Source organism: Vidua chalybeata, chromosome 8 (assembly GCF_026979565.1).
Source record: "Vidua chalybeata isolate OUT-0048 chromosome 8, bVidCha1 merged haplotype, whole genome shotgun sequence".
In the NCBI taxonomy this organism is placed as follows: Eukaryota; Metazoa; Chordata; class Aves; order Passeriformes; family Viduidae; genus Vidua; species Vidua chalybeata.
In genome coordinates this window covers 2,714,357-2,738,370 of record NC_071537.1, presented here as the reverse complement: position 1 = coordinate 2,738,370, position 24,014 = coordinate 2,714,357, and the positions used below count along the sequence as shown (strand labels likewise).

Here is a 24,014-nt window from a genome sequence, read left to right as displayed (position 1 = left end):
GGCGTCACCGGCTGGGAGCTGGATGGAATAAAATAACATCTGTGAGGGAAAGAGCTCGAGTGTCCTGGGAGGACAAGGAAAGATGGGGCCACACTGTGCCCAAAAACCTTCAGCTGGGCTGTGTTAGGGTTTCCCCGTTTCCATACATGGAATAAAAAGGAAAACCAGGACTCAGAACAAGGCCAGAGTGTCCCGGGAGGACAAGGAAAGCTGAGGCCACACCATCCCCAAAACCCTTCAGCTGGGCTGTGTTAGGAGGGTTTTCCCAATTTTTCATGCATGGAATAGAAAGGAAAACCAGGACTCAAAACAGCACCTGCGTGTCCCAGGAGGACAAGGAACAGATGAGTCCACACCATACCCAAAACCCTTCAGCTGGGCTGTGTTAGTTTTTTTCCCCAATTTTCATACATGGACTAAAAGGGAAAAAACAGGACTCAAAACAGGACCTGAATGTCCTGGGAGGACAAGGAAAGCTGAGGCCACACCATACCCAAAAACCTTCAGCTGGGCTGAAGGATTTTCCCCCTTTTCATGCATGGAATAAAAAGGAAAACCAGGACTCGGAACAGGACCTGAATTTCCCAGGAGGACAAGGAACAGATGAGTCCACGCTGTGCCCAAAAACCTTCAACTGGGCTGTGTTGGGAGGGTTTCCCCAATTTTCATGCATGGAATAAAAGGAAAAAAAATCAGAATTAAGGGAGAGCATGGCCAGCCCCAGTGCTGCTGGTGCCTCTGGGAGTGGGCAGAGGTACAGGATGATGGGAAGCTCCACCCTTGCCTTCCCTGCCTCCCAGCTGCTGCTTTAGCCTGGAGCATCCTCCTCATCGTGCCAGCTGGTCTGCAGGAAAAGACTCTGGCAGCAGGGAATGGTTCAGGGCAGGGAGTTGGGTGCTTTTATTGAGGAGTTGCTTCATGCAGAGCGTGCAGTGTTGTCTGTGGATCAGAAATGAAGTGGAAGCAACTGGTAATAGGAAAAAAGTGCTCCTGTAGTAGAGCCTGCCACAGGAAATCTCCCCGTGCTGAGCCAGATGGGAGCTGTTGATGAGAATTTGAGTTTGTGAGTCTTGAGGCAGATGGTGAAGGATTGAGAAGGACTCTGGCTTTCAGGAAAATCTGCTGTGCCTGTGACTGCAGCGAGCAAATCCTGCCCTGCCAGGGCTGGGGATTAGCAGGGCTTGGAATGCCCTGGAAATGCTGTCCTGTGAAGGAGGGCTTGCACTGTGCAGAGATGGTGAAATGTGTCACTTGGGCCAGGGAAGTTAGAGATAAGGGCCTGTGGGAATGTTTCTGTTGATAAATATGAGGTCAGTCTCTCAAAGTGGGAGTGTATGAGTGAAAACTAACATCAACACGACAAGAAATCTTTAATTACTCTTTTGAGGATGTGTCCAGCAGCTGTTGTTTGATTGGCTTTGACTTTTTCCTGCTGCTTTGGGGTGCTGTGGGAGAATTATTTTCTTTTGCATCACTCCATGGCTCATTTCTAGCTTTAATATAGAAAATAATGCTTACACTCAAGCCTTTAGTATGCTCTGCCTAGCCCGAGGTAGTGGTGATGTTACCTGGTGCCCAGCCTCTATTTTTCCTTTATTTCTCTTCTTTTGTCCTTACAAATTCCCACCAATTTTCTGCAGGCATCACCTGTTACCTTGTCATTCCTGCAGGAATTCCTTCCTTCCTGCTCACCTTTTTCCCATTGTTATACTGCCTCTGTCTTGTTTTTTATATTTTTTCTTGCCATGACTGGTAGATGTTGATATTTCCATCAGTCCATCACTTTCTTTGACCAAGAATCTTAGGTGAAGAAGACTTGAGAGCCTATTTTATTTCCTTCTGTCTGAGCCTGGTGTATCATGTGGGTTGGCTTTTTGTTTTTGTTTTTTTTCCTTCTGTGGATTGATCTCTGAAGTTTCCAGTGTGAAGGGTAAATGGTGTGACTCAAACTGGGTGTAAAAAAAAAAAAAAAAAAGTTTGTGGCAATTTAATTTTTTTAAAACAAATTTTGGAGGTATTTTGGCTTCTGTTTCACATCAGAGTTGATCTGTGGAAGGTTTGTGTTTGGCGTGGCAGGATCCAGCTCTGTCCTTGCCTGTCAGCAACACCTCTGTAGCTGCTGACAATCTGTGTGCCACCTCTGTCACCTCCACTGTGCTGCTCTGCCCTTTTTTGGTGCTGCTCACTGACATTTGGGCATAAAAGAGCCAAACATTTTGTCCAGGCCATGGCAGGAGTGTGCACAGGGGCAGCTCAGAATTCCTGGAGCACAGGGACTGCCTCACAAACAGCTGGCATTGGCTCCTTTGTCAAATTAATTTAGTGACATGTGACAAAGCACTGGATAAAGATCCTTTTTCCAGAGATTTCAGTCATGGAGCTTTTTTGGTGAGGAAACAGCTGTCCTTGCTGACACTGAAGGGGCTGGAGATCAAAACAGATTTTTTGTGGTGCAGAGATGTTTCTTGGCCAGTAATTTCCACAGTGTGTGAGTCAAATGGGACAAAACACCAACTCCAAACTTTCTGATGCACAGCCAGATATTTTTTGGTATTTATTACACTACACTTCATTTGTATTTGTTGGTTGTTTTCTTGAGTGTTTGTCTGGAACAAAGACTCTTAAAAGGATTTAAAAGACACATGAGATGTTCATCTGGTAGCAGGGACATCTGCAGTTAGATGGGATTGCTTGAGCATTGAAGAGCTCCAGGAGGTGCTCATGGGTGAGGAATTTTTTTATAAGGTCTTGATCTGTCTCTAAGGTGCTGATTATGGGAATTGGACTTTGGGTTCTGTCTGGTGCCTCTCCTGCTCAATCCCAGGTTTGGGATGTTGATGGAGGTGGTGCTTGTGCAAGATTATGGCAAAGGCTTGGTGAAACCAGTGCTGCAGCCATACTGGGGATGGGGTCCCAGCGAGTGGTGCAGTCCCCATCCCTGGAAGTGTCCCAAACGTGTGGATGTGGCACTTGGGGACATGGGCTGGTGGTCACCAGGGTGCTGGGCTGACTGTTGGGTGACCTCAGAATCATTAAAAGATTAGCAAAGTGTTTTTGGGAAAAACATCCCAAACCCTTAAGAATCAGTTGACTCTTCAAGGAGTGACTACAGTGTCTTGCTTTGAGCTCTGTGGGGAGGGAATTGTTATTCCCAAAAAATAAATACTTGATATAGCCAGATAAGCACATTTTACTCAAGACTTGAGAGAATGACTCAGTTGTGGTGCTGCTGACATTGTTGGAAGTTTTGTGTGGGATCAGCTCTGGTTTGATTTTCTAGTTGAATGTATTCTTGAAGTGATTTATTAATTGATTTTTATCAGTCACTGGTGCCGCAGAGGAGGCCTCTGTGTATTTACTGGGCTGTGATGACTGATGGAACTGGTTCAGATTTTGCCTTAAACACAGAAAGTACAGTTTGGGCTTCCTGCAACAGCTGCAGTTTCCACAGTTAGAGCACACAAAGGTGAACGCGTTCTTGGCTGAAAACCAGGAGCTTTAGTACTTTTGGGGCTTGAATATTTAAAATATTGGCATAACTGCAAGCTTTTACAGTCTGGGTGTGATACCATCTATAACACAGCGTGCTGTTCTTAAATCAAAATATAAACTTTTAAGACCAGGAGTTCATGTATTATATTTGTAAAGGGCTGTCGGGATGCTTCCATAACATTTATATTAAAAGTGTGGAAAATATGAAATAATTTTGTGGAGAGGAACTAGAATAATTGTGTGCCAGCTTAGGTTTTCAGGGTATGGGTAGTGACAGTTTTGCGAAATGCCTGGGTAAAGTGAGTGAAAAGTGAAATACTGGTGATCACTAATAAAATCTTGAGTTCTACAATTGTTTCCCTTTTTGCTGCATCTGCACAAGACAGAGTTTGTGTTGTTACCTTTGCATGCAGCAGCTTCTTCTTGTTCTTGGGCCATTCATGGAGCAAGAAGCATTTTTAAGGTTTAAATTGTTTTTCTCCAGAAAAGTGAAGGCTGCTTAGCAAGAGGACTGAGTTAGATTCCTCCAGGAAAATTGCACAAATATTCTCCCCACATTTCCCATCACAGGTCCCACTGCTGAGTGCTCCTGGTGTCTCTGAGGATGCTTTCCCCAAACGTAGCCAGGGAAAATGTGTGATTTATAGATCAAAAACGAGCTGCTTTGCTGGATATGAATTGAGTGTGGAGTGTGCTGGCTGTCATTAATTTGGTTTTTTAGTAGTTCTATTTTCAGGTAGAGGTGCTGCAAGTGGAGACGAGTTGAAGAGTTGAGACAAAACCACTGATTTTAGATGAATGCAGTATTTTTTCAGCGAGGGATGCAAATGTTTTAAGGTGAAAGTTACACTGTCCAGTCTAGCACAAACTTTGCTGCCTGTTGGAGCTTTCCAAGCAGACATTGAAGCAGATTTGGGGAATCATGGCAGGGAAATGAGTCCCCTGAAGCCGTTGTTTGCAGTGCTAGGAGCAGCGTGGATCTGCTCCTTGGCCAGGAGCTGGCTCTGCCCAGGGCATGTGCTGGCTGCTAATACCTCCCCCTTTTTCAGGGAATTCGTGGAGTGGTGCTGGGAAAAGAACCTGCCAAAAGAGGGGGAAAGAATAATAAAAATACTCCCTTTCTTACAGCAGAGGTGAGCGAGTCACTGCTGGGTTAGTGGCACCTTAATCACCCTCCTGGCATTAAAGTATGACCAGCAGGGCATTTTTAAAACACATTTTCCTTGGGTGATTGTGCTTGGGAAGGAAGGAGTTACAGCTTTGAATTATTCTGAATTAACAAGGGCAATTTGGAGGCTCAGGGCAGTGAGGGAAGGAAGTATAATTGTTATTTTTGATGTGTTTCAGTAGGCTTGAAGGGTGTCTTAGCAGTGGGGAGCCAAGTTCTCACCTGGGAATTCCTGTGTACATCTGGGATCGATTACTGGGCTACCCCAACTTGAAAATATTAATTGATTACACTATATACATATTAAAAATCATTGATAATTTAAATAATAATAATAATAAAAAGTTGGACTTGATGATCCTTGTAGGTCCCTTCCAACTCAGAATATTCAGTTATTAGGCTAGAAAAGGCTTTAGAATTATGAAATTAACTCATGATAAAGTGAATGGTTGTGAATGTACAGGTGGGTTCTTATTGTGCCAAAATTATGGAGCTCAAGGTCTGGAAGCAGAGATTTAGGGTGTTCCCCTACTCTGGTTTTCCCCCTTCCCAGAAGTCTGAATTTATGGAGCAAAACGTGATGCTGGGTCTTTAATGAACAGTGGGGTCATACCAGTTACATTTCCTTATTTCTTCCAGAGTGAAAACAAAAATTGGTATGGGTTCACAGGATTCTCTGAGGTGGGGAAATTGGAATTTCAGGGATATGAACTCTGTGTGAGAGCTGCCCCAGTGCTGGACAGTGACCCTTTGTTAGGGCCAGTGGCCGAGCCAAGTCCGCTGGAAGCCGCCCGGAGCATGTGATTGCCCCTGCTTTGGAGCAAAACAATTTTTCCCTGTTTTTGCAAAATGCTGCTCTTATCTTTGAATGCATTCAGCGCTGTTTGACTGGCTCCCATGGTGACGTTTTCCCCCCAGTTCCGGCGTGAGGTGCAAATTCAGGAAAAGCGTCGCTGATTCCCCATTTCTGCCCTAGCCTGGCTGTTTTGGGAGAGAGGGGGAAAGTGTTGCTGGGGCTCCCAGCAGCTCATTCCTCTCCCTGGGTGTTCCTTTGGGGAAAGCAGAACAAGTTCCTTGGGGTTTCTTTGACTTGGGGTCTGTACTCTTGCTGTTGGAGACAGCCTGATAATGTGATGGCAGAGAAATTGAGTCAGGCTTGATGTGTAAAAAGCCTCAAACTCCCTTCATCCTTTTTCTCCCATTCCAGAGGCTTTCCTGAGACAGGAACAGAGGAATTTTCGTTTTGGTTTCCCTTGTAGAAATACTGAGGAGGAAGAACAGTAGGAAATGAAAGCATCTTCCCATCACCTCATTTCCTCCTTGCTTTAGGCTCTTTGCTCTGCATCATCAGCTTGGTGTGGCAGTGAATTGTGGTTTTTTTTTTTCTTGTTTCCACAGCAGTGCAAAAGGACTTCCAGTGTGTTGGAACTTGATTTTTATGGTCATTGAAATGCCTGTTAAAATATAGTTGTGCCATTAAGCTCACTGCTGTAGTAATGCTTAGTAAAAGACACCCTCTTAGTGCAGTAAGAATTTCCTGCCATGGCAAAGAAGAGGCTTGAAGAATTAGGGGGCTGATGCCTCAGGGATGTTGGCAGGGAGCTCTGTGGCCTCCTGGAGCACCAAGTTGGGCCAGGGGAGCTTTGACATCATTTGTGTGGGTTTAGCCTGGAGTGCTGTGTTGGGAAGGACTTGAGGGTTTCTGAATCCCTTTCCCTGGATTGAAGAGTGAGCTTGTGGCATTTGGGATGTTGCACCTGTGCGTGTGTTGGACATAAACTAAAACATGAGGTGTTTCACTCAACATGAGGAGCTCCTCTCCACGAGGGTGGCAGAGCACTGGAACAGCTGCCAGGGAGAACATGGAGCCTCCTTGTCCAAGGGAGACATTCCAGACCCTCCTGGATGTGCTCCTGTCACCTGCCTTGGCAGGGGATGGACTGGATCATCTCCAGAGCTCCCTTCCAAACCTAGACATTCTGGGATTCTGTGGCTGGATTTGGGACTTCTCCTGGGGCTGTCCTTGCCATTGATGGAGTTTTTGGGATTCTGTGACTGGATTTGGGACTTCTCCTGGGGCTGTCCTTGCCATTGATGGAGTTTTTGGGATTCTGTGGCTGGATTTGGGACTTCTCTTGAGGCTTGCCTTGCTGCTGATGGAGTTTTTGGGATTCTGTGGCTGGATTTGGGACTTCTCCTGGGGCTGTCCTTGCTGTTGATGGAGTTTTTGGGATGGGATTCTGTGGCTGGATTTGAGACTTCTCTTGGGGCTGGCCTTGCTGCTGATGGAGTTTTTGGGATTCTGTGGCTGGATTTAGGACTTCTGGGGCTGTCCCTGCTGTTGGAGTTGCTGCTGTCCCTGAGCAGGCTGGCCCCTGGGCTGAGGATGGGCTGGGTGCAGCACTGCTGCCAGGGTAGGGCAGGGATGGGGACACATCAGGGTGTGGAGCTGCAGCTCTGCCACTTGTGGTCACTTCTGCTCTCCTGGGGGCCCTCAGCTGGAGGATGTGGCCTGACTCACCACCAGCCCAGGCACATCTGATGCTCTGCCAGCACTCAGCAGAAGCTGGATGAGTTCCTCTTCTCTCCAGCCTTTAACTCTTCTCCTTCTCCTGCCCAGCAGAACCCTGGGGGCATTTTCTATGTAGCAGTGTTGAAGCTTTTGCAAATTTTCTAATAACCACGTGTAGAAGTGGTTTTGAGTTTTGCTCAATTCCAAGCTCTGAAATCCTTTCTTGAGGCACAGATTGTTTTTTGGGTGAGCACAGCTAATGCTCAGATGCTGTCCTTGCCTTCCTGGAGGATGGTGCCAGAGCAGGAGCCAAGTTCCAGCTCCTTAGTGGCCCTCATGAAATGTAGGAGGTCCAAGGGAACATCAAAACTCACTGTGATTCTGAGTTAGCACAAGACAGATGCCAAAACATCTGCCTCTGGATAATGTCTTGTGTTAGTCCAAATCAGCATCTTGCTTTTTGTGCAAGAGCCAGTGTTGAGAGCTCGGGGTGATGTGATTGCTCTTTGCATCCAGGGTGTTTCACTTAATGGACTTCTTAATATTAAAAATCAATTTGGATGTTCTTGATTGTGCTTCTTGTTAGCTGTGTATTATGGCACATTAATAATGCTGCTAGAGTCAATAATGATGTGTATATATATTTTTTTTAGCACTAGTTTCAGCTTTATACCCTCAGTACTTGGTGGTGGAGTACTCTGAATACAGATTAGCCAGGAGAACGGGGGGAGAGCTGTTAAAATGGTGACAGAGCATCTCACTTCATTAGCTCCCTAAAAATAAAGTGTCTTGCTTGAAAGGGAGAAGGAAGGAAAGCAAGAAACTGAACTTGCTTCTTGGAAATCCTGGCTTCGTCCAGAACTCTTCATTTCACAGAATCCCAGATTTATTCAGGTTGGAAAAGAGCAGCAGGATCTTTAAGGCCAAGCTGTGCCCGATCCCCACCTTGTCCCCAGCCCAGAGCCCTGAGTGCCACCTCCAGTCCTTCCTTGGGCACTCCAAACCTTCCTGGGCAGCCCCTTCCAACAGCTGACCACCCTTTCCATGGAGAAATTCTTCCTGATGTCCACCCTGAGCCTCTCCTGGTGCAACATTTCCTCTCCTCCTGTCCCTGTTCCCTGGAGCAGAGCCTGACCCCCTGGCTGTCCCCTCCTGTCAGGAGCTGTGCAGAGCCACGAGGTCCCCCCTGATCCCCCTTTTCTCCAGGTGTTACTTCTTTCTGTATTTTTAATGAGTGCAGAAAGGACAGGTGAGCATCTTGTTTTGTCCTCCTCGAGCTCTGCCAGCAGGGTGGTTGCACTTAGGGAAGGCACCAGGCCCCAGCTTTGGTATTGTTCTGGATTTCTGAACTTTCCTCAGCTTATTAATGAATGAATTAATTAATGCACTTTGGGTGGTGAGTGATGAGGCACCAAATGTGACGATGCAGAGCACATTGCTGTGGTGTGAAACCTGAGGTGCTTAGAACAGCTTGGTGGCCCTTCACTCTTTGTGTCCTCACTTTGGAAATAGGGGAGGCAGGCTGGCATTGCAGGGATTTCAGCCTGAGGGGTTCCAGAGGCTGGTTTAGGATTCTCTCACCCTCTGCAGATGCCCTGTGTATTCATGGAGGAGTTTGCAGCTGAGCCATTGTGTGTTTCAGGAATTTGCTGCTCCCAGAGAGGAGGAGTGAAAGGAACTGTCTCACCTTTGTAAGGGAAAGTGGTGATAAATCCTTTCTATCTACTTGAATTTGTGGGATTTGGGCTAATCCTGTGATAAAAGTCACATTCATGGATTTAATCAATAAGATTAGAGCATCAATGGGCAGGAGGAACCTCGAGCTGGATTTTCTCCTTTAGCTTGGTGGTAACTGTTCAGATCTGAGAATTTCTCCAGGCTTCTCCTCTCTTCAGGAAATTAATTTTTTTGGGAATGTTTGGATAACAGAATAATTAAAATACTGAGAAAGAACTCTGAATCAAGCTTGGTGAGACCAGGAATGACAAAACCCAAGGTGAAGATGAGAGGATCTACCCTTGGTTAATATACACATGAAATAATTGCCTTTAACAGTTCTCAGGTGCAACTCTTGACTTAAACACTGCTTTTTTCCTTTTGCTTCTCCATTAGCCTCAGGTGTAGAAATCTGAAAGTCCTCTGGGTGAGTAGCAGAGGACTAAGGAATCTGCCTGAATACTTAAATCATCTGCTTTCATTTCAGGGAAAATAGGAAAACCTTCAGGTGTCTTTTAGTACCAGAGAATTTACAAAAGACTTTGCTTTCACCTCTGCAATTTGTCTACTTTTATTGAAAAAGCATAGCTAGGATTTAGGGATTTTTTTATTTTTTTTTTAAGCCAGTGTAAAATAGAGCAGGTAATGTGTTAAATGGAGTTCGGGTTCATTCAGGAGTTCAGAATGATTAATACAGCCTTTAAAGCAAAGTAATACCAGGCAATATTACTCTGGAACATCTTTATGCTATCTTAAGATCTCTCACCTTTTGTACAGTTAGAAAAAAGCTTTTTCAGTATAAATTGATGTCACCTTTGTTTGCTTTTTCCTTTGTTTCCACCACTAATTCTTCTAGTGTTGGCCCCCTCATTTTTCTGACGTGTGCAGATTAATGAGTGCAGCTCCCAGAGGTGTTTGTTTTGTGTTCTTGAATGGTAAATGGGGGTTTGGTGCAATTACTGTAATGCCCTGTTCATTGCTCATTTCTTTATCAACTCTTAGAGCTGAAAAAATGCCTCTCTCTGTGCCCGCACTTAATCCTTTGCTTTTGGCACTTTGGGACTCTCATGTGGATGGTGGATTTTTTAAATAAAGCAAAACATACTTCGGTTCAAAAAAAAAAAAAAAAAACACTTAAAAAATAGAAAGCTATACCTCAGGTTTTGAAATATTTTAAATGACAGCTCAGGATACAGTTGATGAGACAAAATGCAAACATACCAGTTTCATGCTTTACTCCTCCAAACTTTGTCTTTTCCTTTAATTAAAGCCTTGTCATTTGCTCCAATCAAGCATTTTTTATCACAACATCTTTTGAGGCCACTATGCATAAAAAAAAAAAACACCAACTTCCTGTGAGAAGGAGTTACCTGCTCCCTTGCAGAGGAGTTTGTGGTGCAGTTCAAGCCTTGCTTTGTAATCACAGGGGTGGAATGCACTTTATAGTTATTTTGGTTGTTTGCTTCCCAATCTGTCAGTGCTGTTGGAAGCCGGAAATGTGATTTATTTTCTCTTGCAGACATATTTTTCACACGTATATATATATATTTAAAGATAAATCACCCCTCCCTGGCGCCTCAGTCAGTTGAGGTCAGTGGGAGCTGGCGTGGGCAGTAATTACCATTTGATGGCTGTTTGTCATCTTCTGTCAGAAGAATTGGTCATTCCACTGAGCTCCTGCTGCCTGACCTTCCTTGTTGTGACAGACACCAGTTTTGGCACTCTTGGGCATAAATTTCAGTGCCTTTTATTCATAGCTGCCTTTCATCCTGAGCGTTACTCCACTTAAATGCTGGAGAAATGCTCAGCTGAAGTGTGAATTGAGCACAGGACCGCTTTTTAATCTGTTCTAATGCAAATTTTTCCTGGCTGGCATGTGTGGTGTGAGTCAGTGAAGTTGCTTGTCAGGGTCCTGGAGGTGGGAGACTGTCCTTGGATTCATTTCTGGATGTGTGAACATCCCAGGGGCCCCTTGACTGAGCTGTGAGCATTGAAGGGATCTCAGTAAACACTCCAAGGATTGGTGTCTTTTTTTTTTTTTTTTTTTTTGGTTTTTTTGGGTTTTTTTTTTTTTTTTTTTTTTTTTTTGTGTTGAACTCCAGCCACGCAAGTTTGGAGGAGTTAGGGCCGTGTAACTTTGTTTTCCCTGCTATGCACAAAAGCTGAAATGAGCATATTTCTGGGGAGTGTTTCCAAGCAGACTGTCCCACGTGCTCTGTGTTCAGCACTGTGATCATCCCTCTGCTCAGAGCAGTTTCAAATGCTCATTTTTGTTAAGGTGTTTCTCAGAACCCCCTTCTCCTGCAGGGTAGCATTTTATGGCTCTCAGATACCCTGTGCCAGATACCTGGGAGGGAGAGTTTAGCTGTCTCTAGTAATGACAAAATTAAGGAAAACATTAAACCACAAATAGCTTGGCTTGTTTTGATGTCAATAGAAACTGTTACTTTCTAAAACCTTCATTTAAATCCTGGTGATATTGGACTCTGCAGTGCACCTGACCTTTATTCTTTTTACCTTGTAGTGTGTTTTTGTTCCATTAGCAATCTTCCACCTTATACAGTGTTTTCCAAACTGCTTTTCCATGTCTTTTTTTTCCACTTGTGCACTCAGATTTATTTATTTACCTCTTAACCCTAAAGTCTGTCAAGCCAAAGGAGATCTGCAGAGAAAAGGGCTCAGCCAGCCTGGGTTGATTGATTTATTGGTGAGCCAGTGGATTATGGATTGATTCATTGGTGAGCCAGTGGATTATGGATTGATTTATTGGTGAGCCAGTGGATTATGGATTGATTCGTTGGTGAGCCAGTGGATTATGGATTGATTTGTTGCTGGGCCAGTGGATTATGGATTGATTTATTGGTGAGCCAGTGGATTATGGATTGATTTGTTGCTGGGCCAGTGGATTATGGATTGATTTATTGGTGAGCCAGTGGATTATGGATTGATTTATTGGTGAGCCAGTGGATTATGGATTGATTTATTGGTGAGCCAGTGGATTATGGATTGATTTGTTGGTGGGTCAGTGTGTTATGGATTGATTTGTTGGTGATCAGTGGGTTATGGATTGATCTATGGGTGATCCAATAGATTATGGATTGATTTATTGATGAGCCAATGGGTTATGGATTATTTATTGGTGATCCAGTGGATTATAGATTGATTTTTTTGGGGTGATCCAATGGATTCTGGATTGATTTAGGGGTGATCCAATGGATTATGTGTGATCCAATGGACTATGGATTGATTTAGGGGTGATCCAATGGACTATGGATTGATTTAGGGGTGATCCAATGGATTATGTTTGATCCAATGGACTATGGATTGATTTGTGGGTGATCCAATGGATTCTGGATTGATTTGTGGGTGATCCAATGGACTATGGATTGATTTGTGGGTGATCCAATGGATTATGGGTGATCCAATGGATTCTGGATTGATTTGTGGGTGATCCAATGGACTATGGATTGATTTGTGGGTGATCCAATGGACTATGGATTGATTTGTGGGTGATCCAATGGATTCTGGATTGATTTATGGGTGATCCAATGGATTATGGGTGATCCAATGGATTCTGGATTGATTTGTGGGTGATCCAATGGACTATGGATTGATTCATTGGTGATCCTGTTGAGAGCTGGAATTCCAGGAGTTCTGGGCAGAACAAACAGGAATTCCTGGGGGCTGGAACTGGAGCAGTGGGCTCCGTGCTCCATCCTCGTGCTGGGATCAGAGCTCCCCTCGTGCCCACTGGGGTGTTCCTGGTGTGTGAGCATGATCAGATGTGGGCTCAGAGCAGTATTTTTGTCCAGTTCCCAGATGTTCTGGCAGATGTGGTTTGGGGTGTTGATCTCCTGTAATGCAGGAGCAGTGCTGGGGTAGGAGGGAGCTGGCCAGGTAAGGCAGGTGCTGCCTGGATCCCACCTCCCATGGCTTCATTTAGAGCTCTGCCACAGGTTTGGAATTTGAGGGGTTTTTTGGAAGTGCTTTGTTACCTGTGATGAGTGTGGAACGTGATGTGGATGCTCTGTGAGCTCTTGGTCTGGAATCAATTCCCTCTGACATGTCACTTCCCCAGCTCTTTCTGTTCCAATAAAACATCCCTGAGTCCTGCCCTGGAACCTGAGGCAGAAAGAAAAGCAGTGATAATCTGAGGGGTGGTAGGAATTTCAGAGGTAATTATTATGTTCTAAAAATGCTTTTGTTTCCTGAAGAACTACAACAAATAGTGAGAAATTCTGATTTTCAGGTGTTACTGATCCTTGGTGGTGGGAGCAGCTGCACTTGTAAATTGAAGAAGAAATTTCTGTGGGTCCACCTTGACTAAAGTTCTTCAATTTTAATTTATTGTGAAATATTTCAGTCTCTGCCTTCAATCATAAGGACCCTCCTTGGTACTGGAAGATTTTTTTTTTTTCCTCTTACAGAGCACTTAATATAAAACTTACAAAAATTTGGCTTTAGGAGTTGTAACTGTTTTGTTTTTTGGATCATGTGTATTTTTTTTCCCAACCAGACCTGGTTTGTAGCATTCTTTGTCACATGAATTTGTGGACATAGCCCAGATTTTCTTTTGGGAGTGACAGGGAAGAGTGATCTTTGAGATCCTGTTAGATTTATTGTTGTTTATTGTACAGTGGGTTGCTGCAGTTGCCTCTAGCACTCAGAAATTCTAAAATCATATTTTCCAACATCCTATGCATGCAGTAAATGAATGAAATGATTGAGAAGTCATCCTTTAATGTTGATGTGGCAATTTGAGTTTTTGAAAGACACTTTGTGAGTTTTCTGTGTGTTGAGCTGAGAGGGGAAGACAGAGCAGTTCTTTGTAGAACTGCCTAAAATTGACACAAAGTGCTGTGGAAGGCTGGCAAATACAACAAAAATTGAGTGTATTGCTATGAAGAAGCAAAACATAAACACAGTGAGGGACAGCTGTAGAAAGTGAAATTGTGGGTTTTTTTTTGTTACAAAGGGAATTATTAATGGATTTAAGAACTTGGCTGAATTTTTATAGAATTTAGTTTTTTTTTTTTTTTACAAAAAGATTCAGAATGGCAGTGATGAGTAATAAAAGCAGTGATGTGATGAAACACCTGGAATTGTTGTCTTGCCTGTGCTAACAGCAGTTTTCCCTCATCCAGCTCTCTACAACTACGATGCCAGGGGACCAGATGAACTCTCCTTACAGATTGGGGACACCGTGCACATCCTGGAAACTTACGAGGGTAAGATGGCAAGAATTGGGTTGAAAAGCAGGGTTTTGGGGGGAATTGCATTCCTTTCCTGTTTGTGACCCTCTTGAGTTGGAAGTTGAAGCAAATGAGCCGGTGAATAAGCCCTGGGTTTTCTGGGGAAGAAGAATTTTCCCACAGCTGGGTTTGTGTGGATCAGTTGTAGCATCTCCCCCGCGTTAGAGAAATGAGAGATGCTTTTTGGGTGCCCTTGGGTGATGCAAAAGAACCTGCTGCTACGAGAAGTTTAATCTGAATTTGAAAGTCACCTGGGTCTTGAATTATTTACGTGTCTCTTCTGAGATGGGTGCCTGTGTTAGTGCTGTGCACGGATTTCAGCCTTCTCCAGGTGCCTCTTTTGATGTGAAACTACAAACATCACCTGTACCAAAAACCTTTCCTCATCCTTGAACAAGGGAATTTCAATGCTGAGTTTGATAACCAACACAATGTGGAAATTGTCACGACATTTTCAGCTCTTAATCCAAGCAAAATAAAACTTTCATTATATCCTTGAGTTGGGATTTTATGTAGTGCTGCAGTTTGGAGAGATGTGGGGAACACTGAACTAAACTGTGTGTTTAAAATAGTGTAACATGGTTTGTCCTGTGGAAACAAGACAAATGATTTGCTTTAATATATTGATTTAATTTGCTTCTCTAGACATTGATCTTTTGGTAGATATGGGTGATAAATTTATTTAAGTTATTGGCTTAATTGGATTTTTTAAAATATGGTATTTACTGAAACAAACAATGCTATTTCCACAAGAGTTGATCATCACTTGAAGTGGAATTTTTGAATTTTCTCATTATTCCTGGGCTGGCCTTTCCTTGGAGCTCAGTTTGCTCCTGCAATGCCAAGTTTAACTCTGAGCAAAGCAATCTTTCCACTATCAGGCATTGCTTGCTTTAATAAACCCCTAATAAAGCAAAGATTTTAAATGCAAATGGAGTGATTCAAATATTGCACAGCTTTGTACTTTTATATATAAATAGATTTATTTAATGAATATGGGAGAAACTGAGCAGGGAATGTGAAACCCTATCAAATACTGAAACCCTATTAAATGCTGAAACCCTAATAAATGCTGACTGTTCCCAAATAAGTGGGACAGTGGGGATGAGCCACTTTCCTCTGGGCTGGAAATAGAGGAAAAACCTTCACCCTCTCAGGGCTTGGAGCACATGGGATGAGTTCATGGTAAAAGAAATGCAAATTCCTGTTCTCCCAAGCACTGATTGCTCATTCCTGACCTGAGATGGGGAAACTTTAAAAAATTTTTACAAATCAAGCAAAAACAAAGGGTAACAAGTTTACAAAAGCTCTTAATATCCTCAATTTAATACTTCAACAGAATATATAAAACACAACAGACCACAGTTATTTAAACTTGTTTTAATACTTAGAAATAATGAACTTTCTTTACTTTTTAATTTATTAAGAAAAACTGTAACATTACTTCACCAAATTTCCAACACCCAAATCTCAAAAAACTCTCCTAAACTACAACACTGAGAGCAAGCCTCTCTCTTGAGTGGGGCCTCTCAAAACAAAAGAACTCCCAGCATTACTGTTCCTACAAAACCATCACCAAACCACAGCAGCCAAGCCCAAGACAGACACCTAAGGGATGCTGTGACTCTTCCCTCGTGTTCAGAGCTGCCAAAATTAGGGGATTATTTGAGTTGTTTGCTCTCCTCCTTGCCCTGGATAAAATTGGTGTGCGTTGTGCCCTTGGGAGGTTTTGTACCCTACAGATTTCCAGGTGTGTGCCAGGCTGAGGTGGGGATGGGCCCATCCAAAGGAAAACCCTCTAATTAAATATTCCTGGGACAGAAATGTTGTTGGAAGAGTCAGTAAAGCCTTTTTTGCTGAGGATTTTTGCCTTTCCTGCCCCTTTTCCCTGTGGGAAAAGCAGTTGGCTTTTTTCATGGATACCTGCTAGAGTCCACATCTGCTCCTCCCATCCTGCTGTAGATTTGATATTATTTTAAATTAATTTTCTGCAATAATTCCTAAGTTGAGAGTAGTTTTGAAGACTGGTGCATGTCTGTGGGCTTTGAAGTGGTAGAAGTTTGTTTTTTGGTTTTTTTTTTTTTCCTCTGAAACTGCACTGCCAAGAAAAACTGATGGGAAATCCTTGCTCAGCTGGGGTCTCTGCAGAAGACAGATGAGGAATTGGGAGGGCTCAGTCTCACATCCAAGATCTGATTTTAGGACAGATGCAGGATATCTGTTGCAGCCATGTACTGGAATTAATTTCTGAGTTGCACTTTTCCCCTGTGTTTAAAATAATATCTACTTTTGTTGCCCATGAGCAGAACTTATTTTGGAATTTCTGTTTATTATTGAAGTTTTGGCGTTTTAAATTCTAATAGTGGAAACTTTTTTTTCCTCTTAAATGCAAAAAAATCTGTGTAGAAAGAATTCAGTGTGTGGGTCCTCTAAAGTTCTGTAAAGTTTCAGTCTTGGTGAAAACATCCCTTGTTTTTATGGGAGTCAGGGGATTGGAAATGAATGTACACATTTCATTATTAAATACTAAATTTGTGTTCTTCCAGGAACCAAAGTAAAGATGAAGCTACTTTCTAGACTAATTAATGTTGAAAATATTTTTTTTTCAGGAAGTATTTTAGTTTATTTTTTAGTTAGAAAACTTTCTCTGTCCTTCTAATCTGAGCCTTAGAGGAAAAGCCAAACAGGAAAGCCATAGGAATTCCCAAATATCCTGCTCTGCAGGACAGAAGGATTACATTTTGTAGCAGATACCCTAAAACCCAGGTATTTGCCACATTCTGAATTACTACTTTCTACATCTTTATTGTCTTAATTCTGTTTCTTGGCATTATTTGATGGAAAGGGCAAATAGAACCATATGATCAATAAATGTGGCTGATTAAGGGGAATTGCTGGGAAATGTAACAGAAAATCAACCTCAAACCCAAGATTAACTATTGGAGCATCAATTAATTTCTAGTGCTGCTGTGAGAAGGGAGTTTGGCTTTCCTAACAGGGATTTTCACAGAAGTTATTCTTGTTATTATTGGAAAGTTTAGGTTTTGTTGCAGGTTTTTTGTTTGTAAATGGAGTGTAATTGTGTCAAAATGGATGCATTGTTTGAGGGTAACCACAGCAAATTCTTGAGTGTCTTTTGCAGCTTTGACAGACAGAAATATTTCATTGGTGTCTCCTTAGTTGAGCATTTCCTCAGCCTTTTTGCTGAGGATTTTTGCCTGTCCTGCCCCGTTTCCCTGTGGGAAAAGCAGTTGGCTTTTTTCATGGATACCTGCTAGAGTCCACATCTGCTCCTCCCATCCTGCTGTAGATTTGATATTATTTTAAATTAATTTTCTGCAAATTCTTGAGTGTCTTTTGCAGCTTTGACAGACAGAAATATTTCATTGGTGTCTCCTTAGTTGAGCATTTCCTTGGATGCAAATTTCCAGCTCTTTGGTCACAGATTTCGTAAGGGCAAGGTCTGGTCTTGAGCAGGTCCAGGGATGAGGAGTCCACAGCCTGTGCCAGGGCATCCCCTCCTTCCCAGGGAAGGAATTCCTGCAGTCCCCCAATGGTTTGGGCTGGAAAGGACCTTAAATCCCACCCAGTGCCACCCCTGCCATGGCAGGGACACCTCCCACTGTCCCAGGTGCTTCCAGCCCCAGTGTCCAGCCTGGCCTTGGGCACTGCCAGGGATCCAGGGGCAGCCACAGCTGCTCTGGGAGTTCCATCCCATCCCTTCCCCACCTTCACAGGGAGCAATTCCTTCTCAACATCCCATCTAAACCTACCCACTTCCAGTTTAAAGCCATTCCCTGTGTCCTGTCCCTCCATGTCCCCAGTCCCCCTCCAGCTCTCCTGGAGCCCCTTCAGGAACCCCTTGGAAGGGCTCTGAGCTCTCCCTGGAGCCTTCTCTTCTCCAGGTGAGCACCCCCAGCTCTCCCATGTTTTTTGGGGAGTTGTTTAGAGATGGCTTCACCGTTTTAAGTGACCCTGTCCCCATCTGAGCACGTTCATGGGCACACCCAGTGTCCCCAGCTGCACCAGAGGGAGCTGCACGTGCACCCTGGGCTCCCTGCCCAGCTCCAGGTGGGCACCCAGCACCAGCTGCAGGCAGGCAGGAGCCTGGTGGGACCTGCCTGGCCACACCAGCAGCTCTGCAAGGAGCAGGAGTGCAGCCAGTTCTCCAAGGCAGGTTTTGGCTGCTCTCTTCTCCATGATCCTGGGAGCTCTGGCTGCGAAACTTCAGGAAGCAGAGGTTCATCCGTGGGGAGCTGTCTTTGCCACAGGGGTTTTATTCCACAGAATGTCCTCAGGCAGCACAGGAGGTGGGCTGGGAGAAGAAATAATGATTGTTTGTTCTTTAGTTTGAGCATCTGATCAGAGTTCTGTTGTTCAGCAGTTTAAACTCCAGGATTTCAAAATGTTGTTTTATTCATCTAAAACTGTGGGAATTCAGTTTTTTTTATTAGGATTGGAAGCTGTGCATGGGTTTCAGGCAGTGGAGTGAACACAGGTAGAAATGCTTTGCCTCCTTTGCCCCTGGCCAAGACTGGGAGTGCTGATTTCAGCAGCAGTTTGCTGTTCCTTGGGAAGCAGTGGGAAGGTGGGGTGTGAGGCTGTGGCAGCCTCTGTTGGGAGGTGAAGTGTGGTGGTTACAAATTTGAGATTTCTGAGGTGGCACTAACCCAGCCCCAGGTGCTTCAGGGAGAAGGTGATGAATCCCTCAGGCTTGTGCTGCAGGAGAGCAGACTGAGAAATCCCCTGTGCTTGAGCCTTTAATTTGGATTTCTGGCTTTGTGTATAATGAATTTATCAGCATGGGTTGGTTTCATGGAAGTTTTCTCCCTGTTCTCAGGACTGGGACTGCAGTTTTTATTCCACATCTGCTTTGTGATCTCCCCATCCCCCCCTCGACAGGGATGCTTTGACAAACCCTTCCTTGCCAGGCAGGGGGGGTGGATGTTGCATCCAGGCTCAGTTTTCCTTGCCTTTGTGTTTTGATATGTGACCCCTAAATTCCCCAGTATTCCTGTTTCCTGGTGAGATGGCTAGGAGCTGAAGACTTTGATTTGTGGAATTCAGGTGGGTTTTGAAATGGAAGTAGCCTCTCAGTAAATTATTGTCAAGTTAATGCTCTTCAGTTGGTTTTGTGTTGGTGAGTTAGCAATTAAAATTAAATGCGCAGGAATTAAACACATCATGTGAACCACCATCTCTGTCGTGTACTTCTCTCCATTATCACTCTGATTTTACACCTTCCAGGATGACTTGTTTTATCCAGGGTATTAAGCCTATGGAAAATTGAAATTCAGGTGGGATGTGCAGGGCTGAAGCATGATGAGAAACCACCTTAGGGTGCTGCTGAGCTGGGGAGGAGCAGCTGGGAGGTGCCATAAATGACCTTTTTAATGCTTTCCCCCTTTTTCCTCTCCTAGGTTGGTACAGGGGTTATACACTACGGAAGAAATCCAAGAAGGTGAGTGCTGCCAGAGCGTGGTCCTCATTTTTCTTTCGCAGTAAGATGGATTTTGGCACTGGGTGTGTGGGTGTGATGGAGCTGGATCCCAGGTGTGCACTGGTCCCTGCTGCTCTGTGTCCTCAGCCTCTGGTCAGTGGGAATTTTTCAAGTTAATAAAAACTGATTTTAGCAAGGCCTAAAGGATGAGAGGCATATCCAGCTCTGGGGTCCAAAGGAAGGACGTGGAGCTGCTGGAGAGAATCCAGGGCAGGCACCAGGATGGTCAGAGGATGGAAGAGAAAAGGCTTGGAGAGCTGGGGTTGTTCAGCCTGGAGAAGGGAAACTTTGAGGTGACCTCATTGTGGCCTTCCAGAGCTTGAAGGAGCTCCAAGAAAGATGGAGAGACAAGGGATGGAGGGACAGGACCAGGGGGGAATGGTTTTAAGATGAAAGAGGGGAGATTTAGGTGGGATATTGGGATGAATTCTTCTCTGTGAGGGTGGGGAGGGGCTGGGATGGAATTCCCAGAGCAGCTGTGGCTGCCCCTGGATCCCTGGCAGTGCCCAAGGCCAGGTTGGAGCAGCCTGGGACAAGTGGGAGGTGTCCCTGCCATGGCAGGGGTGGAATGGGATGAGCTTTAAGGTCCTTTTCAAGCCAGGCTCTTTTCTATTTCTGTGATCCCAGTTTTTGCACTTTAAAGGTAAATCAGTCACTAAATCTTGATCTGCATCATATTTTTTTGCATCAACTGCTGCACCAATCCTTTCCTCAGTTAAAAGTTCAGACCTTGATGTTCTCCTTGGTCTGTTCTGTTCAATACTGAATTCCTGGTGAAATGCAGCTCCCTGACCTTGGGAGTTTTTGGTTGTTCCCCTTGGAGAGAAGGAGGAGGCTCCTCCTGCACTGGAATTCCACTTACAGCAGCTCTTCTGAGACTAAAAGAGAGGAAACCACACAAATACTGGTTGTAGCATTGTGTTTTATTTTTTGAGCCTTTTACTTCACAGTAGTAATTAAACGAAATTAAACTTGAGGGTTTGCTGCTTTTTTCACTGAAACACTGCAAATGCTATGTTTGCCTCCAAAGGTGTGTTTTTAGTTGTTTCCATGTCTAAAAGTACAGAGTTGAGTGGTTCATCCCACCCATTTCCTTACCAGGCCTGGGTTTTTATTCTGTTTTTTTACTTTCTTTTTTTTTGTGTGTGTGAACACATTGAATTTCTTAAAAACCATATTTCATGAATGTGCTTTTTACAGTCTGAGAAGCAATTAGACATTTTTCTTGAATGAAATTAATTCCATGTGTTGTTGCATTTGTCTGACTGCCTCTAAATCTAGTGATTTTAAAATATTTTTGAAACTGGGGTAAAAAGTCACATGCCTATGCACTATTTCCCCCAGTGGCTTCCCAAGAATTTCTATTATTACATTCCCAGATGATCAGAAAACTGAACTCCTACCTTGAAGGGTGAGATGGTGGAATTTGCTGTATCAGCTTGGCTTGCATTATTTTTTTTAAAAAAACCCTTTTATTTCTGACATCCTGATGAATTTAGAATATTTTTTTCAGAGAAGCTGTAAGGTTGCAATAACATCTTGAAAGGACAGGCAATGCAAAAATTCAATATATATTTAGAAAAGCCCCAAACACAACTCTTCTGATGCTCGAGGATGTGAATGCCTCTGCACACCCCGCAGTGCTTTGGCTTATTTTAGGTAATAAACACAATATGTTGTGTGCAGCTGCTTAAATAACACATTTTTCCTCTCCCTCCCTCTCCAAGGGCATATTCCCTGCCTCCTATATCCATCTTAAGGAAGCAATCGTTGAAGGCAAAGGGTAAGTTGGGTTTGAAAAGAACAAAACTCCTTTTTCCTGTTTTAGCCACATCATTTCAGTGCCTTACCAGGTAACTTACACTTGTTTCCAGGTAGTGTTCTGCCTCACTGAGAAGTTATTTTGTAGTTTTCCCGTTCCTTTCCCTGCTGTGTGCAGTAGTTTGAGCTGTATTTGTTGTTCAGCATCTCTTCAGATCCTTTTGTATCAAATCAGCTTGGCTGGACATGCAGGTAGAAATCTCTAAAATAAGTATAAAAGCTGGGTTAAAAACCAGGAAAAAAACCCCAACCAAGTCCAGAGGAAAAAGGAGGTGGAGTGAAATTAATAAATCATTACCCAGGTATGAAATGGAGTGAAACAGGATTAAAATGTTTTATTCCTTTGTGCCTGATTTATTTTTATACTCTGTTAAATATGTAAATGATCAAACTGCTAATCATGAGATTGCTGCATAATGACATCTTCGTTGCTGATTGCAAAACTGCCTTTAAGTACCCTACTTCTGCAATATTCAAAGATCTGGCTGGTGTTTCTTACCTCCATGGCACCTCGTTTTAAAACAAATCATACAGAAACTTCGTGGTAAGGAATCAAATCTTAATTTTTCATTGCGAGACCAATATTTTGGGAAAAAGAACAATTAAAGAGCATGTGGTGGCATTGCAGGTTGGGCTCATCTGGTTTTTATCTTGGTTGTTTTTTGTAAAACAAATCAGTCAGTGCTGAATGTTGTAGCGAGGTGTGCATTGATATCCTTGGGAGTGGACAAATGAGGAGAGGGTGGGAAAAATTCTCAAGGGGTGTGGAGGGATAGGATGAGAGGGGATGGCCTTAAACTGAAGGAGGGCAGGGATGGATGGGATATTGGGGAGGGTGGGCAGGCCCTGGCACAGGGTGCCCAGAGCAGCTGGGGCTGCCCCTGGAAGTGCCCAAGGCCAGGTTGGGCATTAGGGCTTGGAGCAGCTGGGACAGTGGGAGGTGTCCCTGCCATGGCAGGGGGGAAATGATGCTTCAGGTTTGGCTTTTCTGTTTTTCACATTCTGTGCTGCTTTAGTGTGAGGGTCTGAGCTTCATCTCAGGGGATGGGGAGCTCTCTGCACAGAGCAGGGAGACAAAACAATTCCTGCTCCAGCTGGGCACCAAGGACAAATGATCCAAACCTCAGCCCAGGAGCACAAACAGCGTGGGCTGGAGAGAGAAAAACAAGCAGGATGGGAGTGCCTGGGCTAAAGCTGGAATGGGACAATGAACTGCAAGGTGCAAATGGAGCAGAGCTGATCCCAGTGAGAGCCCCCGGGAGCGCTCGTGCATTTTGGGACCATTTTGGTTCCTCTTGGGTGCAGCCTTGGCTGGGCTCTGGTGCTGCCCAAGGTGGATCCATGAGGAGATCCTTTGAATAAATCCCTGCTTTATTCTTTAACTCTGTTCAGCCTCTGTTCTAAGTCAGCCTAAGGCATCAATGGAAGATCATCTTTGATCCCTTCCAATCTAAACCATTCCATGATTCCATAATCTGAGCACATCAAAATACCTTTTATGTGGTGTGGCTTTACAGGTGTCCAGTGCTTCAATATCTGACAATATCTTACTTTTGCTTAGAAATTCACAACAATTGATGCTAATTCCAACCCTGTTCTATTCAGTTCCCTTTGGAAATGAATGAGTTCTTCCTTAGGAATTATTCTATCCAGGTGATTTAGATTAGGTACAGCATAAAAATTTCCACAGAAAAGGTTGCTCTGTGCAGTGGTGGTGTCACCATTCCTGCAATTGCTGAGAAATTGTGTGGATGTGGCACTGGGGGACATGGCTTAGTGGTGGCCATGGTGGTGCTGGTCGTGCTCAGTGACCTTAAAGCCCCTTTCAAACCTTAAGAATTCTGTGCTTCTTCATTCTCACTGGAGCTGCTGCTTAATTCAGCCTTTTTATTTTTTAACTCTTCCTCTTCAGCCAACACGAGACTGTGATCCCCAGCGAGCTGCCCCTGATCCAGGAGGTCACCACCACGCTGAGGGAATGGTCCATCATCTGGAGACAGCTCTATGTGGTGAGGACAGCTCAGGAAAACCTTCACACTGGGAGGGTTTTATGGGAAAAGTGGTGCTGGGAAAGGTACAGGGAGAAATGGGAAGGAACTGCTATTTATGAGGGAACTCTTAATGAATTTTCCCTTCTGTTGTTGTTTCTAAAGGCTGCTTTCAGTGCTGAAAATCCATGTAGCATCATCTCTGTTAAAGCACAAATCCCAGTAGCTTTTTGTGCTTGTTAAAGCACAAATCTCTTGCCTGTTTTCTCAGATCTCTTTATTTCCTGGTGCAGAATCAGGTTATTTTAGAGTGTTGTACCTTGATCTAGCAATAGTTTGTTGAGCAGTTACAATCCCTTTTTTGTGTAGGTTCTATTATTCTTTATATAGAAAACATAAAATATATATAGAAAACATATAATATCTATGTAAAACATTTATATAGAAAACATAAAACTTAGTATATATAGAAAACATAATATATATAAAACATAATATATAGAGAAAACATATATATATAAAATATATAAAACATATACTATATATAGAAAACATAAAACATGTA

General features: G+C 43.7%; 1 protein-coding gene across 4 annotated transcripts in view; it reads left to right on the top strand.

Moving 5' to 3' along the window:
* DOCK1 (dedicator of cytokinesis 1) overlaps positions 1–24,014 on the top strand; it is a 273,681-nt gene that overhangs the window by 8,275 nt on the left and 241,392 nt on the right. For all 4 annotated transcript variants that reach the window (XM_053949419.1, XM_053949420.1, XM_053949418.1 and 1 more), the window contains exons 2-5: positions 14,033–14,116; positions 19,561–19,601; positions 21,368–21,423; positions 23,374–23,470. In XM_053949419.1, the coding sequence (XP_053805394.1) occupies positions 14,033–14,116; positions 19,561–19,601; positions 21,368–21,423; positions 23,374–23,470 (278 nt within the window). The remainder of the gene's footprint in view (positions 1–14,032; positions 14,117–19,560; positions 19,602–21,367; positions 21,424–23,373; positions 23,471–24,014) is intronic.